This window comes from Triturus cristatus, chromosome 3_2 (assembly GCF_964204655.1).
Source record: "Triturus cristatus chromosome 3_2, aTriCri1.1, whole genome shotgun sequence".
NCBI lineage: Eukaryota > Metazoa > Chordata > Amphibia > Caudata > Salamandridae > Triturus > Triturus cristatus.
Window position 1 is genome coordinate 585,716,813 of NC_140584.1, and position 18,728 is coordinate 585,735,540.

The 18,728-nt window shown below is 46.7% G+C and overlaps 1 protein-coding gene across 3 annotated transcripts in view; it reads right to left on the reverse strand.

Moving 5' to 3' along the window:
• Nucleotides 1-18,728, reverse strand: part of NHSL3 (NHS like 3) — a 353,065-nt gene that overhangs the window by 108,256 nt on the left and 226,081 nt on the right. For all 3 annotated transcript variants that reach the window (XM_085648381.1, XM_085648382.1, XM_085648383.1), the window contains exon 5: nt 16,694-16,810. In XM_085648381.1, the coding sequence (XP_085504507.1) occupies nt 16,694-16,810 (117 nt within the window). The remainder of the gene's footprint in view (nt 1-16,693; nt 16,811-18,728) is intronic.

Genomic DNA, 18,728 nt, shown 5'->3' on the forward strand with positions numbered 1-18,728 from the left:
TATCAACCCAACTTTCACCACAAAATAGCCTTTTCCATAACAGGCAGGGTCCTGGTGTACCTTCCCCCCCCCCCCATTCAACCCCTGCCACCAATCAGGGTACCCCCAGTCCCGGCCTTGGGTCCAATTTTATTTTACAAACGCACCATCCCTTTTGGCGATATTTACTCCACTAGGTTTTCTTATCCCCTCTACACCATCTTTTACAGATCTTTGTGTCCTTTACGTCTTTCATGACCAAATTCTAAGTAGCTCCAAGTACCACAGAATAACACATCAATGGTGAGAATATTTAGCCTTCTGCGCCACATGTGCAACTACATCCACAATATATGCAACCTGTTTATTTTTTCTCTCTCTACACAACAGTCACATTTTCTTTATAGCAAAACTGCTGCCAGCACCATGCTCACATACTTTGCACTTAACCTGCTTCATCAAACCCACACAATGCTTTGCAAGGCTGTGTATGATTTTCTCCTCCAGTATGTGCCAACACAGCGGTGCATGCCTTCACTGCATCCTCTACCCCTCACTCACACATCCTCATGTCATCACCCTACTCCAGACAGCTTAAGTATGCTCTTCGACTCACTGTCCCTTGATAATGCCACCTATTGGGACGGAAAAGTCCTCTGCATGACAAAGACGTGTACCCCTGCCCGGAGTGCCCAACTATATGGTCTAGATCCCTAATACTGTTTTTGTCATAGGCGAACACGGATCATGTGTGTGCACCATGACATAGCCCTGTCTTACAAACTGGAGTCTTACTGGACCAGGAAGGGTGCCCTAAGTGCTACCCTCATAGTGGTGGAAGGCTCCCGCCTGCACCAGGAGTTAAGCAGCATGAGCGCGATGGTGGCAGCCTGCCGTGTAGTGATCAGTAGTAGCAAACAGAATTGTTTTACCCTATGTCACTGAAAGGAGGCCTACAGGCCCGTAGCGGCGTGCTTAACTCACCCCTGGCCTACATTAGGTAAGATGTGGAGTGCTGCGCAGGACAGGAGTAGTGATTCTGCATTAGATGTACGTGTGCCTGAGAAGGGTACAGTACAAAGATGGAGCAGTACTGCGCAGTGCATGTGTGGTTAGTACATGTACAGGGTGTATGTATGCTGAGAGGAATACATCACAAGAGAGATGTAGTGCTATGCAGTGTATGTGTGGATAAAGCATGTGCTGAGTGTATGGGTGCTTGCGTGGAGTACAATATGAAGGATGAAGTGTTGTACAGCACGCACATCGTGAGTGTTCGGATTGTGTGTGTCTGTAAAGAGCACATGCTGGTTAAATAAAGAAAAGCCTTGGTGCTGAACTGTGTACTCACATTGAGAGTGTGTGCTGAATGCATGTGTGTGTAGGTATACGCATACAATGCATAGAGGTATTAATGCTGCTCAGTGTGAGTGAACACTGAGTGGGTGTGCCTGCAATGGTACATTGTATGGATGACCTTGGGTTCAACTTTGGGACGTCCAGGCCTGCCTGGTAAAGACATGAGGAGGAGCGGAATCTCCTCACAGACTGATTTGTGTATTGTTGCATTCTTGTGAGCTGGGTGGGGACACACTGGAGTGAAAAGGAAGAGAAAACCTTTACATTTCAAAAGATTGCTCTTTGATTCAGCGATAAATCACAAGGAAGGGGCCTGGACACTTCACAGGGAGGGAGATGGTCAGAGAATCATAAAGATTAGGGCTATGGGTCTTTTGATGCACATATCACTGTGGCTGACATCCAGGTGTGAACTCCAGCCACTCCCATGTATCATGTTGTGGACAATCAACTCCGGAGTCGTGCCTGCTGTGACAGAAATCTCTCATGAAGGAAGATGAAAAGTATAGAAAATCATAGGAAGCAGAACCCCCACATAAAACTTCACAGACCCAGAGGGGCTGCAATAGACTGAGCAGTTTGTTGAGCACCGTGTGGGTCTTGCTTCGCCGGTACCACCGCAATGCAGTGACCCTGTATGCCAGAGAGGGACACCAGTAAAGTTACTGCTTCAAGGATGGCTAAGACTTGAGATTGTCTGGGCCTGGATGCGTGTGTTTGGGGAGCAGTACAAAAGGGGGTGGTGATGGACGGAGCATCAGAACCAATCAAACACTCACACTCAGTCAACAGATCTGGGTTTTATCCATCACCGTTCTTTAGCCCACTCTGCCACCCCAGTTCAGACATGGCCATATGCAAATCAGTCTGACCCTTTGCCTCATGGGAACAGTCCAGCCCGAACTGCCAAGCCATGCCTTCCCTGGACCGGAAACAAGCTTCCTAGGACCAGTTTCTGGCGTTTCAGCCGTCTTCAGCCAGGCTTGCTTGAATCCAGTGGCAAAGTGAGCAAGGGACTCGCGTCTGAGCATACCCTGCCAACTTATGGCGAACAAAGCAGTACAAAAGGGGGTGGTGATGGACGGAGCATCAGAACCAATCAAACACTCACAGTGGGGAGCCTACAAACAGATAACCCCGTACCGCGGCAACCCCGTATGCCAGTAGAGGCTGGCAGTAACAACATTATCAAAGGATTTATATCGCTGCCCGAAGGAGAGATTGAGGCTACGATCTGCGGATTGAACCCGCACTGAGAGGGAACTGCCCTGGACGCACCACTGAGGACTGCAGGAGACGCTGTGGAAGGCATCACACCCTTGCTGGCCCCAATAGTGAGCTGAAGGAAGGGTCCCCCCCCCCCCCCCCCCCACTTGAGCAAAGTCAACTTTCTGCTACTTTGCGAGCAGGGAGCTACTACAACATCTGGGAGACCTCCGGTAGCGTCACTCGGGAGAGAGAGCCTACGCCGCCGGGTGCGGACACATGGGCCGCAGGACTCATGCATATGCACTGAAGGGACCCACTGCATCGCTGAGCGTTTCTGTGCTGCAAGAGTGATTAAGACGTGAATTGGGCCAGTTGGGCCCTGGGAGAACTTGCTGCCAATGGTGCTGCTGCACCATAGACACTTCTGGCTGAGTTCCAAAAGGGTCAAAAGGGAGACCTCTATTATGGCCTGATAGCTTGCATTCCTTGATTCTGCCACAGTAAATAGCGAATAACCTTGAACACTTTATATAAAGGAGGGTGGTACATGATTTACTTCGAGGGGGATTGTGTTGCATTTGAATCTAGCATTTGGCCGGAAATTGATTTATTGTTCATATTGTTTGCACATTGAGTCATGTTCCCAGACCTCTACATACACCTCCCTCACCCATCCTTCCGAACCACAGCTACCATTGAGAGCCCAGTGCAGAAGGACGAATTGGCCCAGTTGAGTGGGATCCATAGTAGCTCAAGCCCTTGGACATCAGGCGTTAAAGGCCTCAAACACAACGGTTGCGCCCAGTAGCTGCAGCGTGCCTCGTGAACCTCTGAAAGGGTTTCGGACACCGCCTCAGTGAACTTTTTTCACTATGCTGGCAGCCATGGTGCCTGTTCTGCACCCTCACTGTCCAGTTTCAAACCCCTGCATACCACACTACCCTTCAGTTCTTACCATAGTCATAAGCGGTTATGCTTCCACTGCTTAAACAGGTGTGGAATCCCAACTTAAAGTTGCATTCGAGGCTTCAAACTCATCCCAGTGAAACAGACAAGGATTTGCACTCACAGCCATAGTATCCCCATCCCAGTCCATGGGTGGCCGGCAAGTTGTGAAACCTCAAAACCGAGCGCACCGCGGAGCTCCGCCACTCGCACCCTTGTCCAGGAACAGAGGGAGGGCTGGGAGCAAAAGCTCAGCCTGTCAAAGTGGAGGCTCTCCCTGCCCTCTCGTGCTGGAACTCCGTGAGGGAAGCCTGGCTGGGCATGCAACGCCAGTCATGCAATGATTAGATTTTATTTGGTCTTTTAGTAAATCACTGCTTGCCACCTGCGGCAGACTCTTGGTGACCGAATGTGAGAAGGTAACGTAGTCCTGCAGTAAATCAGTCGGCTAAGTGGGAGTGGGGGTAGCTGGCAAGAGTGGCATTCATTAATGCTGATGTAACAGAGTTAAAGCCTTGGTGAATCAACAAGGTCTATCTCAGGATGAAGTCAATGGCCGGTCCAAGGCATCAGCCCAGCTTGGCAGAAGTTTGAGTTGCAGGGGGCTCTATACGGAAAAAGTTAACCACAACACCTCCCTTTCTTTGTATCCCAACCCAGAAAGAGACAGATGGCATGGCGTAAAACCTTACAGACTAGGGATCAGGGGCACGCTCACATTTTAGATAATCTAGGAGCACATGGCCGAGTATAAACCCCACCGCCAGGATCAGATGATATCCTTCCCCTTGGCCCAGAAAGAAAGAGGATCAGGTGTGAAACCGATCATCAGGTATGAACTTGTGAAGGGCACTTCAGTTTGGAGTGTGGAATTATGGAATAGCTCAAGCACACTTTCTCTTCAACAGGCCGTCTCTTTGCCAACATCCTGCTCTCCTCGCCGTACATACCTGCTGTTTGCACTCCACTGGAATTTCTAAGGTGTCATCCCTACAAGCCAAACCGCGCTGAGTTTCCGAGGCCGAAACTCCCCCATAGTTTATAAAGAAAAATATCAAATCTTAGCTGTTTTTTACCTCTCTTCCGGATTTATCACCAGTTTGGATCTGTCTGAAGAACAAATATCCCACATGGTATTCTTTACTGTATATTCTTTGTAACTCTAGTTTGAACCACTGGGTAGAACACATAATAAAAAATATAAGGCCCTCTGGGAGTTTTGCCTGACTTTTCTCTGTTCTTGGTATAATTTCATAAATTAATGTTTCTCTGGAAGCGAACACTGCATAGTTGGCCATCCAAGTTATTGTCAGCAAGGAAGGCACCTCTGGGATCTTTGAAGTCAAGTTAGCGTAATCCACCCCGAAGTTTCATGATCGGTCTAGTGGGCGCTTCGATCTGCAAGACTGGGTAGCCGACTCCAGCATTAAAGTGGTCTCAATTATCAAGCAGACCTTCAGTTCTCTGTCACAGGACAGGCCAAATTCCCTTTAAGGGCACCCAGAAATCCGAACAGTGGTTCAGCTGTCACCACGTTTCATCTCAAAACTGCTTAACCGGAGAGAAGCACTGGTTTCCTTCAACCTGGTCCGACCTCAAGCTGCCAAGCAGCAGCGCCCTGCTTTGAGGCAGAGTCAGATGACTTATTCGCCATGGATGGTTGGAGAGGACACATGTGACCGAGGAGGAGGTTTGTGTGTGTGATGTTGCTGATCATGCTTTTGAGATTAAGTTGATTATCAACTAATGCGCCAATTCAGCAGGAAGTGGTGAAGAACAGCCTTAGCTGAAAAATAATTTCTGCCCTTTCTGCAGGGCTCATATGTGACATTCAGGGATCTCACTTGTGCGGATCTAAATCATTTCAGGGCAGATTACCCCCTGGCTGATATTCTTTCATTTCCCATCGCCTTTCAAAAGGATCTCAGATTCCTGCTAACGGCAATCGCTGTCATCACAAAGCAGACTAGTCGCAAACCTACCCAGGTGGCGAAAAGAGCTGCAAATGCAAAAAATATCCCCGCAGTTCCTGCTGGCTCCCCTTTGAGCGGTCCAAGTCTAGCAATGATTATGGAACAGTCTTGTGCGTAGAAGCCTCATGGGCTCTTGTTAAGATACTTTAGCCAGTCCTCCTCATGGAGCCATGAGTATATATCCAGGTGACATACCGACCTCTACAATGGATGGCGGTGGCCTTGTGCCCACTGGATATTTGCACATAAATGCTGAATGGCTCCCACCTAAAGCAGAGTGGCTACCGACCCAGGAGGGCCTTCCGAATAGGAATATCTGGCTTAATACCTGACAACTTGAAGAACAATGTCACCGTGTGAGGAGGGGCGGGGCTTCATGCTGAGAAGTACCTAGGAGGTACTTTTAAACCCCACCCGCCCCCATGCCACTTCGCCCCCAAAAAAGCTTCCGGAGGATGGTGCCGATGTCCTGGGGTATTTTCACACTCCTAAAAGACCATCTGCAGTTGAAAGCCTCGAAAAACGAGCTAAAAAAACAGTATTTACAGTGGTTTTCAGATTCTTTTCCCTGCCACCGAGTGATATTGGCTCCTTACCGGAAGACCGTGTGAAGGGAGCAGAGATCGTGTGTCACATGGTGGCACCATGAGAGTTAGCACGTATGTGGCTTGGTTTTTCCAGTAGTTTTAAAACTACGATATGGTGGTTAAGACCGGCCACCTTTCTCTATGGAATACCTCACTCCATCTTGGAGGCCGCTGAAGAACAGAGCTGGGGAACAGCGGTAGCTTCCACTGAATATCCAGACGCATCCTCAGGTAGCTACCTGCTGGGCAGCAGGACAGACTGGCCCGGTCTCATACTCGTTTCCTATCCTCTTATCCCTGCACGTACAGACCCTGCTCCGCTCTATGGAGACATGCAGTGCATTATAGGCACAAGACGTGTGTCTAAATATCTGCCAGCCCAGGAAAGGGCTTGTCCCAGCCTTTGTCCGTGTGGAGGACCTACAGAGCTCTGTATATCCTATATGTAGTGCAATGATGCTCCTTAAACTGATGTCTCAATGTCTGTAACTTAGCCGTACACTGAAGAAGTCGTTCAACGGCTGCCCGTGAGTAAAGGGGGTGGGAGAATCAAGATTGAGTTAGGGTTTGAATTAGGGACCTACGTCGGATCAGCATGTGCTTCGCAGCCAGTAGGATTGCACCACGGCTGTGACGAGCACGATTCCTGGCTGTCGCTGTACTTTCTGGCACACCCCAATGACGGTGTGTTCTGAGCAAGAACAGCTACTCCTTGGCCTTGTTGGCACTCAGCATATCTTGGCCTGCCAAATATCTTTCACAATCTCCCAAGGACTGATCGCGGCTACCTCATACCCAGACAACCCATGTCCTGCCAGGCGTGATGTACAGGACTGGCTGCAGCCGAGGGCCTGGCACAGTGCAGGGTTCCCAATCACTGATTCGAGGTGTTTATCGCAAAAGTACACAGGCACTGCCTCGGGCTCAGTGGCTCTGGTCAGCGGGTCCTCCACCAGGTGCTCTCGGCATCTCTCCTGTCACGGTGGGAGATCTCGTAGTGGTTCTGAAATCTTTTACTGCAGAGGTGCAGAAGTCATGCACAATCCTGTCAATGTCAGCATACAAAGCTTCTTGAATCTGGACGATAGCTCAAGTGGCTTGAGTGATCACTGCAGAAATGTATGTGTAACCTGTAGGTCACATGCTTCAATGCTCTGTGAGCTGGCTTAACCTTTCAGCCCTCTGAAGTGGAGTAATCGAGAACCACTTATGTGGCAATAAAATATGTATAATTGGAATGACTCATCACGAATATGGTGTACGACATCACAGAACGAAGTCATTTGCTACTGTAGCCAGCACCGTTCTAGTGCTGAATGGTGCATGAAAGCCTAATTGATGTGAGTGGGAGATGTTGTCCAATTCTGAAAATTGTATAAGAAGAAAGTCGGCAATGCTTTCAACACTTTATGCCTGAACAGAAGTAAGAATATTGGTCTGTAGCTAGGCAACATACAGAAGTAGGATTAACCTTTTTCAACAGTGGAGTAAATTATTGCCTATTTCCAGGAACTAGAAACTGTGCCGGAGTCAAGCAAAATATTACAGAGGGCGCATAGTTTAGGAACAACTGGATCTAGAAGTAGTCAAACCCTTAAAGGGTAGAGGTTTAAAAGAAATCTGGAAGAGGTCATATGGATGTTTGATATCATTTGCACTGCAGTTACTACGGAGATAGAAGAGCAGACCTTAGAGACCATAGAGCCCCCTACGGGACATACAAGTACGTTACTATTTTGGTTCACCTGGTTGTACTGCGAAGAGGTGAGAATGTGTTTTGGTTGACATTTTTTGAGGGAAGAAATCAAAGACTGCCACAAATAGATCGAGTCCCTGCAATAAAGGAAGTGGCCATCTCTGGGTTAGCTGAACGTTTAATATTGGAAACATCTTCTTTGGTGGGATATGATCATTCCGAGATCTTGTTAGAATAGCTTGAGCTCTATGTCTGTTTGAGTCTCTTGTAGAAGTTGAGAGCCTCTTAATAACTCAATTTAGCTGCGTTAGAGTATGTTGCAATCCAGGCATGGGGTACGGTTTTAGTTTTGGTTAGCCATGATAAGCCCAGAAGCATATCCAGTCTAAGCCAGTTTAGTTTTATGGCTGGCGGTGTATTTTTGATGGATGGTGGTATCTAGTGCAGAGTGATCCAACTATCAACTGCTACCACACCACTCTCAATACACCTAAACAAAGAACAGTTAAGAAGCTACCAAAAAGCTGCGGATCTGCTCACTCTTGAACTGGTCCATGGTCTTTTGAGATATATAAAATGTATTAAAACCACATCTTTTTTTTTTTTTTTTAAAACATTTTTATTAAATTTCTCCATCAGCGCAGTGAAACCAACAACAGGGAAAAATAAAGGACTCAATCCTCGGTGTACATATCAGGAGAAATCGTATTAAAACCACATCTGCGGGCTTGTTTAGCATGACATGATTGTATTCGATTGAGAGCTTAGATCATTGAGGAGGTTTTGAGTCATTGATCCAAACGTTGAAATCTCCCACTAACATTAATTTATTGAAAAGAAGAATGAACAGCATGAGACTGGCAATCAGATGATAATCAAATGACTTTAGAGGGAAGGGGGCTATCGATCAGTGTGGCTTTAGAATCCTTGGTGACACCAAGCTTAATGTTGAGTGCAAGGGCTTCAACCCTAGGTGTGGGCTCGGTGTGAACCTATAACACTATGCAACGCCTGCAGCAAATCAATGCCGATCGAGGAGGTCTGCATGACTAATTGTAATATCCATCTGCGGCGGATGCCTCCATTTCAGGGCCAATAAAGTCTCTGATCCACGTTTCTGTTATAAAAAGTAGGTCAATGTTATATTCAATAATGAGATCATGGACGTCAATCGTGTGTTTAATGCTTGATCCGAGATTTATTAACACATACTAAATAAATAATTTGGATGATATAGGGCATCCCTGAGAGCGCAGGGACAACTAAGACGCTATAGTAATTTTAGGAGAAGCAGAGCAGACTTCAGGGAAGGCCTCTGAATTAATATGGTCACAGGGAGCGGTTGTGTGAGCCCCTCAGCATTAGCAGTTCCTGTAAAGAGCAAGGCTAAGGCTGAAAACCCCTTTGCAATTATAAAAGCAAATGCTTGATAAACATTTTACACATGGTGTCAAAACATAGGTCTCTCAGGCTGTGCGGGGAATACTTGCATTAGCCCACCACATTCACACGGGTTTAAAAACCAGAGTGGGACAATGTCCACCAATGTCATGAAAAGGGAGCAGGGATGGGCATAGCTATTAGAGAGTTTGGAAGTTGAGAGACTGGACCAGTTTGCATAGGTGGATGGGTCGGATTTAGATTCCTTGGACAGATGCAGGACAACTGCAGGTCTGAAGCATGGAGGGTAAGTATCAGTGCTGAAAGAGAGGTTCAAAGGTGATGTCAAACAAGTTAGCACATGATATGAGAGAGCAATAGATTTGATGATTTGTGGACTGACAAGTCGGAAGCTGCACGTAAGAATATGGGCTTCTGGAGTAAACAGATGTTCTGCCGGTGCAGTCAGAGGGAGGGAGGGTATATATTTTGTTGTTTTTGCTGAGAGAGGGTTGAAGTATTAAGACAGAGCTGGGATTAGTGGAGGAAGGCTAAGCTGTTTTTAATGCCTGTGATCTTGGCTGCAAAGTAAGCTGTAAAGTCTGAGCCCAAAAGAAAGGATAGTGAGTGTGGGGGCGAGAGGGGGTGAAGACTGTTCAAGATGCCAGTGAGAGATTGTGGTTGGGAGCACGGAGAGGTACACAGATTTTGAATGTAGTGAGACTTGGCAGTGTTCCATGTGGCTGTGAACGGATGCTGGACTCTCAAATCTGAAAGCGATTCAGAAAACGATGGTAACTCTAACAAATGGATATAACCTGCTGTTAACAGACTGCCTTTTGCAGCAATGCTTGTGATACGGACTATGTATTATGCCCTGCCATGCCTGGATGGTAATTACATCATGCTTTTGTTATGCAATTGCCCTGGGTTGTAAAACCTTAAAGTGTTTATAAAATACCTTCAAGCGTTATGGGTTTAATCAGTAATTCACCAACCTCAACAGTGCCCTTTCTGCTTTGCAATACTGGGGCTGTGCAGATTGTCCTGTTGTCGTCATCGTTGTCTGTTTGCAACACGCCCGTGCTCTCACTCCCTCCCTTTTCAGGTCGAGCCTAGGCAGCGCGCATGCATGGTCTCTCGACATGCTGCATCTCCTCTGTGGGCTTGGACCACGCCCACCTGTTTCCATTTGTTCCTTTGTGTGCCCTTAGAAAATCCTTGCTTTTCTGTGGTTAATCCCCCATATGCGTGTCCCTCCGCTTGGGGTGTGGCTCCTACCTATGGCTACTGGTCCTCTTACTTGTAGGCTTTCACTTTTGGCTATGTATGTTTCGGCAAACTATTCTCTTTTTCGTTTGCTGCCTCTCGGATTTTCCGTACAAAATGAGCTCAGCCAACAGCTGTAAAGCATATCCTTATCTTGCTGTTTTGTCGGATTTCGTGAAGGTTATACGTGATGTATTCTACACTATTTTTCTGTTTTCCTGAAGTGCTGTGTTTCTTGTTTTATACTTCTGCCCCGCCTGCCTGTCTTGCTTACGCCTTCTTCCGGTGTTAGCATGGACGACATAGCAGGAGGACTTAGCCGCAGCCCCACCAGAAACAATGACTGCCGCATATATGTTGGGAACTTGCCTCCCAGCATTTGCTTTTCTTTTTAGAGAAAGGGAGGGAGGCAGGCGGTGGGGTGATTACTTTCCCCCCCTTACTTGACTTCCGGGATCACCAAGCAGCCCAACTGCATGCCAATGAAGAACACCAAGCACAGGGCCTCTTGTACTCTCTCGGCAATTACTGATCATGCATTTACGCCTTCATTTGCCCGCCATCCAGGACAACGTGGCTGGAGGCATTAGCCGCGGCCGAGCCAGAAATAATGAATGCCGCATACAAGTTGGGAACTTGGGTCCCAACTTTCACATTTCTTTTTGGCAATAGGGAGGCGGCCAGGTGATTACTTCCCCCACTTAGCTATGTTGCCTTCCAGTCCTTCGGCACCTGCCCTAGCTTCTAAGGAGGTCATCAAGTAGCCCAACTGCATGCCACTGAAGCACACCAAGCAGGAGGCCTCTTGCACTCTCTCGGCGATCACGGATGATGCATTTCGTAATTCACAAGTGTTTAGTGCTTGAGTTCTGCAACCTGGCATCCTTTCTTTTAGCATTTATGGGAGCAAACAACCCATTTCTGCATAAAAGTATCACCACTTGAATTCCTGCACGGTGCTTCAAAGTCCTGTCTTTAAAATGCATCATGAATAAATCTCTGTTTTGAAAAGTGTGGCACGTTTTACAAATGCATCGTAAGAGCACAGCAGTACTGCTGTGTAAAGTGTATAAAAATTGCAAATGCTTTCTTATAGGGCCAACTTGTCAGGAAACTAACTGTATTTTTGTACATCCCACACAACTAGGTGTGAAGTGCCTCTATAGCCCTTCAGGGGGGTCGTCATTAACAATAAGTTTGCATATCTGCAGAAGTTTACTTTGGTTAGGATTTAATTATGATGGCAGAAAATACTTAGTTGCTGGAGACTGAGCCCATTTTTTGTCTCACAAAATGCTTACGTTATTTTTTTCTTTTTAAACCTTTGACGGTGGGTGGGGTAAGGGGGGAGGGGTATGCACCTAAACTGCACCCAGCTGACAGGAGATAAGAGCACAAGAATTTGAATGAGCACCCCCACCTACATTTTGTTCATATTTCAGCGGGTAAACTGAGCACGCCGTATTTACAGTGTGCATCTAATATGTGTCACTGTAATGGTTTGATACAAGCATGTCAGAAAAGGAGAGGGGTCTGTACATCTGTCAATGGTTTTTCTTTCTAAAAATGTACATCAAATGTATTGCTCTAACGACTCCCTCCTCTCACAACCCCCCTCGTTTTATGTGAGATATGACCTGAATAAAATGTTTATTATAAACAATTTTTCCTTGCATTATTTGTGATGAAAGGGAGACAGTGGCTGTGTCCACGGTCTGTTTTTGGGATGCAGCAGCCGAATTCCCATTTTAGCAGCTATAATGTTAACGCAGTAATATTAATTCTGATATTTTAACATTTTTGTTGGTTTTATGTGCACTGAACATTTTTTTACGATGTTTTGACAGTCTTTATGACTCTTCTGCATCGTCTCCCCAACAAAACCTCTCTGCTTTCACTGCCAATCTGTCTGCCTGTATCGCTTTCCCTCTGTTCCCGTCTGTTCTTTGCCTGTTCGCTCTCTGCCTGTCTATAAACCCTCTGCTATCAGCATAAGTGTGTGTACCTCTCTAACTTTAAGCTTCTCTTTGCCCATGTATGGCTACATGCCACTCTACAAACCCTCCCTCACTCTGCACACTCCTCTCTGTCCCCGTCTATTGCATCTGTCTATGCCTGTTCGTGTTCTCCCTCTGCCTCTCATGAGCATGCCCTTCCCTTTCTCTTCTTCTCTGCTGGCTCACTCCCTCACTTTATCTGACCCCCACCCCAAACCGCTTGAGGGCGTCCCTCACGCCTCTCCTATAATCGGTCTCTGCCCTTTCTGTGACTGTTGTGGCCAACTTCCCCATCTGTCCTTGCCTGCCTGCCAGGGTTTCTCTCACTCTAGATATGCATGACCCCTGCATGCATCCCTCCCCGTCTATCTGCCTGTGTATCTTCCTTCATGTCACCCCTTTCTGTATTTTTAGCTAGCCCCACCAACGCCGCCGGTCACCTTTTTCTTTTCTACATGGCTTAACGTGATCGATGACTCTTCTTATTTGCCTTGGTCTCTGGGGAAACTGCCAATCTCGGTCCCCACTGTCTCCCCCTCACTGTGCCCATCGCCTACCTCATACCTTCCTCTACATGCCCCCTACTTCCCACAATCCTTCCTTTTCTGCTGGCCTCTTCTCCTCCCCTCGCTCTACCTGCAACAACCAGTCATCGAATTCCAGGGTAACTCTTTCTTCCTATCCTTCTATACTCTACCTATTTCTTTCTCCCTCCCAACTGGTATTCCTCTCCTTTTGTTCCGCTCTCAACCTACCTCTCTTACACTACCTTTTTGCTCAACCTCATTTCCTGCTTATCTCGTGTTGCTCATCTGTGCTGGATTCTAGTCTCTCTCTACCGGTTGCTGTCTCCACTCAGCAGTTTCTCTCCCCTAGTTTCCTTGCCACTCTGTCGCTCGCCCTTCTTTGCTTCTCTCCCTCCCCTCTTCCCACCAGGCTCTGCCACCCCCCCCCCACCTCAGGTAAGCGGTGTGTCCTGCCTGCTGATAATCTATCAGGAGAGACAAGCCTGCCTTCTCAGGTGTGCAACTGTTTGCACAGTTAGTCTGATTAAAACATTTATATGCTTAGTCTGCTGAAACCTGGGACTGCTGGGCAAAGCACAATAAGTGCCTTGTGCCACGGAAGGGATTTTTCCTAGAAACAAGATAGATCCTCTCATTTTCCCTATGATTTGTTTTCTTAAATGTGCCCTTTTTTAGAGTATATTTACTTATTACATTATTTGGCTATATTTAAGTAAAGAAAAAGTTGTATACCCCTCAGGAGGTTTCAACTTCGCGTTTTTGGTTCTCTAATGGGTTTCATCCTAAAACATTTTTGGTTTTTATTAGCTCAAATGTCCAAACCTTAAATAATATACTTAATTAATGGTAGCGTAGTTTAAGAAAACAGCCAACAGTAGGATCAACCTATTTACACTGTGCTTTTAACAGCACGATTATTTGGATCGGATTAAAGAGGTAAACATGCTGCTATTGCTCAGTTTTATGAAAATGGAAGCAGCTTGAAGTTGTGCGCTTTAAACTTTTGATGCTTTCTTTTAGGTTTCAATTGTTGGTGAAATAAAACCAATATCAATGGAAGCCTCCACGTGCTCTCCAAACTGGGCATGTAATGTGAGGTCACTTAACAATATATCCTACAAGTAGACAGTGCAAATCCACCACCTCAGCACCAGCGCACAACCACCTCAAAATTAGCACAGCAGCATCAGCACAGCACCACCTCCTTATCATCATCATCAGTGTACCATCACCAGTGCAGCACCACCTCAGCAGCAATTCAGCACCAGTGAAGTACCACCTCAGCATCAGCGCATCACCTCAGTACAACATCACCCAGCACCACCTGAGAACCAGTGCAGCACAACCGCAGCATAACTCGGCACCACCTCAGTATCACTCATCATCACCTGAGCATCACCTCCGCACCAGCATACCACCACCTCAGCATTACTCAGCACCACCGAAGTCTGCACCCGGAATCTGGCATCTGTTAATTCTCCCCTAGTGTCCATCCGCTGCTCATGTTGTAATTCAGGTACTATTTCCCAACCCCCATTGTTTATGTCCCCTTCACCAACAACAACAATAAAATCTATAACAAACGAGCAATCGAATAGGCAGTAAGAAGTTGCCAGCATTGCAAAGATAAAAAACTAGAAGACATTTTTTATATTAATTATTTTTTAAATGGGGCTGTTCAGTTTTACATAATGCCGTCCTGGATATACATAAAGCTAACTAAAATGCTTATGACACTTTATTATAACTTTTCAACATGCTGCACCGCAGCCACAATGCTCTACAACATAGCTTAAAAATATTGGCAAAGCCAATAGCTCTAGCTTATAAGGTCCCAAAGGCGAGACATATTGGCTATGCCAATGATTGTTATTGTTGTTCTTTCACAATTGCAAACCTCCCTGATCTGTGCTTCTGACTTAGCATCCACTTTACTTGTCCGCTCTTAGTCTCCAGCAAAAATGCTTGGTGAATAAGGACTTTGCCATGCACCAGAGGCCTCAGTTAGTTAGTGAAGTACTGTTTTCTGTTTGGAAAGGGCTCTCGCCTCTCCCACGTCCTCTGCCCCCACCCTCGTCCTCTGCCCCCACCCTCGTCCTCTGCCCCCACCCTCGTCCTCTGCCCCCACCCTCGTCCTCTGCCCCCACCCTCGTCCTCTGCCCCCACCCTCGTCCTCTGCCCCCACCCTCGTCCCCTGCCCCACCCTCGTCCCCTGCCCCTCCCTCGTCCCCTGCCCCTCCCTCGTCCCCTGCCCCTCCCTCGCACCCAACCCGGTTCCTTTGACAGAGTTGCTGTAATATGGGGCTTTTGGAGTCTTGGGCTTCACATCCCATCTTCCTTTTCTCTAGCACTTGCTAGGTTTCCTGCACAGAGATCAGCATGGCGTTCTAGTTTGGGGGTACGTTGACAGTGCCCCAAGAGCAGGTTGCAATACGAAGCGTAAGGAATATTGTGAAGGGTTTGTAGTGGACCCTGTGGCGTGCCCCCTAGCAGGCTCTGTACCCACAAGATACACCGCCCCGTGGAGAATGAGGAAGAGAATCCTGTTCATGGGACATCTTGTCCCAGTCGCCAAGGCAGAAGCAAGATCCTCCAACATTTCACATCCTAGCATCCTTTGCTGTTAGTCCAATATGTTCCGAATCGTCCTCCGCGCTCTGCCAACTCGGGATTGGTTTGTACCCCCCGATTTCAAACAGCTAGAGCTGGTGGTCACTCTTTTAAGGTTCAGGCGGCCCTCCCTTCCGATCTCCATTAGAGGACTTCAGAACCATCTGGCTTTTCAAAAGGCTATAAAGACCTGGCTCTTTTCGGCATAATTGTTCCTGTTTGTTGGAGTGGTCTATAGGCACTTGTTCTTTGGGTAGCGCTGGGACGCCCTGCTGCTGGGACAACTATGCGCTGTATAAATGCGTGAATAAATAAATAAATGCTTCCAAGGCAAGGCACACAATTGATGCTGGAAGTGATCACATGCTCCGATCTAAATGTCCCACGGGTGCCACACACCAGCACACATTTCTAGAACCTAAACACACACTTTTCCTTCCATCGGACACTCCAGGCACGAAGGAAAAGCAGTTTAAGTTAGCACAGTGCTAGCAAAACAGGACAGCACCTTGTAGACAAACAGCAGAGGCTCCCTGAAGAGAGACCAGCAGCACTTTAACGATGAACCAAGTCATATCCATGTTTCTGTGCTGTACACAAACACACCGCTAGTTCAGAAAATGTATAGAGGGGAATTCAATGATGGTGGTATGGTCTCCTGCTCCTGGGCCTTGACAAATCTGTACTTGCCCAATAGGACAGGAGAAGGCGCTTACACCGGGGCTCTGCAGCACACCTCCATCTAGCCAACTGTAGCAATTGCATTTAAAACCCGGTCAGATACACTGAAAGCCATTTGCAGTTAATAATTAGCCAAGTCAGCATCACCAGCAATTTTGCTTTACATTCCAAAGTCAAAGTGTGCCCTGGGGCAGAGCGCACTTTTCTCTCACACCCGTCACTCCATATTTTGCAGATTTTTCTTTTAAAGCAGATGTGCTCCGGCACGAGCCAGGTTTTCGAAGCGTTGGTTTAATTTGTTTGACCCCAAAAGACAACATTCCGCTATGTCACCAGGGCACTGCAAGTGCTCCCCCAACATTACATGCACTGTAGCCCATGGTTGAGCCCCCACATATCTACAGAACGAAATGCACTGCTGTTCCCAGTTTACACAGATACCCTTTGTCTCCCTGTACGATACAATCAAAGCAGCACTTACCCAGCTCCTTTTGGATGTGCTGAGGGATGCCAACCACAGTGGTTCTCCGCTCCTTTCGCTTCCTTCCAGACCGTTCAGAAGATTTCTTGGAGGCGTCATGAGGTCTAAAGGTAGAACCTACAAATACCCAAAAGGAATTACGTAAACATCCTAAACAATAAACAGGTTTAAGAAACAAATACGCCATAGCCCTTAAAATAGCAGTACAAGACAAGAGAAAGTAAGCAAATGGATAAGTATAAAGAAAAAGTCATAAATAAAGCGAGGACCATTGCAACCCGAAAGCTCTCAAACAAGACCATTCCCATATGATATAGAAGAACATTAGGGAGCTAAAGGAACCTCAACAGAGAAATAGCAGTAGTAACCAACTGCCAAAGCCACAACCAAGAGACGCAAGAACCATCTCAGCCCAAGGTCTGAGACAAGAGACTTCTGAAGCCCCAAGGGCTGAAGTAACAGTTTTCAGAAAAGCAATAACTAAAATACCGGATCTAACAAGGAACAACTATACAAATGTACTTTTAAAATCGAAGCAAGAGTCTTCACAACCACAAACAACAAAGTAACACTTTTCACGAACTCAAACAACTAAATTCTTACTTGCCCATAGTTGCATTCTTCCACCATGGGTGCCCTTAACACAGGTATAGCAACTAGGATGTTCACTGGGGTCAAGTAGGATCCCAGAACAATTAAAGATTATATTTCTAATTATACAATGAAAAATAAAAAATAGAAAAGGTTTTATCTTTTTGTCTAAAAAGATTCTGCACTCAGTGATTTTACATAATTAATTATGTAGTGCCATTTGGCAAGGTCAGTACACTCCAGGTCCAGCCCTCGGTTTGAAAGCCACAATTGTCTCCGATAGAGAAGCCTCGGGAGAGCTTGAGTGTATAAGGTATCAGTATGACACAATAGCTGCGATGGAGAACCGCTAATCAAGGTACCCAACAACTTCATAATGGGATCTTCACCATGATTCAGAACCATTGGAATTTCAACAGAGTGGGGATCAGTATAACAAAGTGCATGACCCAGATGAAGAGGACGGGCTGTACTAGCCAATGCTCTGCCCTGGCATCAGTCTACATCTTGAAAGTGTGCAAGGATCACCAGGTGGCAGCGCGATGGGCCTCGACAATCGGAGTGTTCCCTAATAGGACTGCCGCCTTCACCTTTGCTCTCGTGGAGTGGGCTTGTTTGCCCTGGAAGACAACAATCTGCTGTCGGGTAACACAAACCAGGGGTGTAACAAGACTCTGCGGTGCAGGTGGCACCCGATCAGGCCAAGGTCAATGATTCTCTGTGAGATATGGGAGACTCGGGCCCCTCATCAGATTCCACATGGGGGCCCCATGATTTAGCGATACACCACCGACACAAACATAGGCATGAGAATATCAGTTTTATCTACAAGTAGCCTAAACATTGAAGCACCTATACCTGGAGTTTACAAAGCACAAACAACAGTTGGGCTTGCCTCAGGCCTCTAGCTTTCTGTGATGTGCCCTACAACCTGCCTCACTTCCTGCATACAGTATGCTCTGCTAAAGCCTTAGAATTAGCAACATTGACAGGAAATTGCATTGCCTATGATTTGTGGAAGTCACAAATGACTTTAGGAAAAACTTCAGGCTGAGCACGCACATCATCTTTGCCCAACTGAAAGATAATACAAGGCTCCCCAAGGCATAAAGCTTAATCTTACTAACCATCCTGGCTGACATTATGACAACAAAAGTTACATTTTAAGGAATATACTTAATATCTTACTCCCGGATGGGCACAAAAGGAGAGACAGACAATTATTGAATATAACAGTAAGCGTCTATGTTGGAGCTGGTCTCCCACTAGACCCTATCAAATCTTTCATGACCCAAAGTGTACATATACTTTGCCAGGCTTACTTTCTATAGGCAGTAACGGTTGACACATCACAAAATTGCCTTGGTAAATATATAGTTCAAATCGTGTGCCTTTGGAAGCAAGAGGGGTGCTTGTTGCGCAAACACGAGTTCAAAATTCTGGC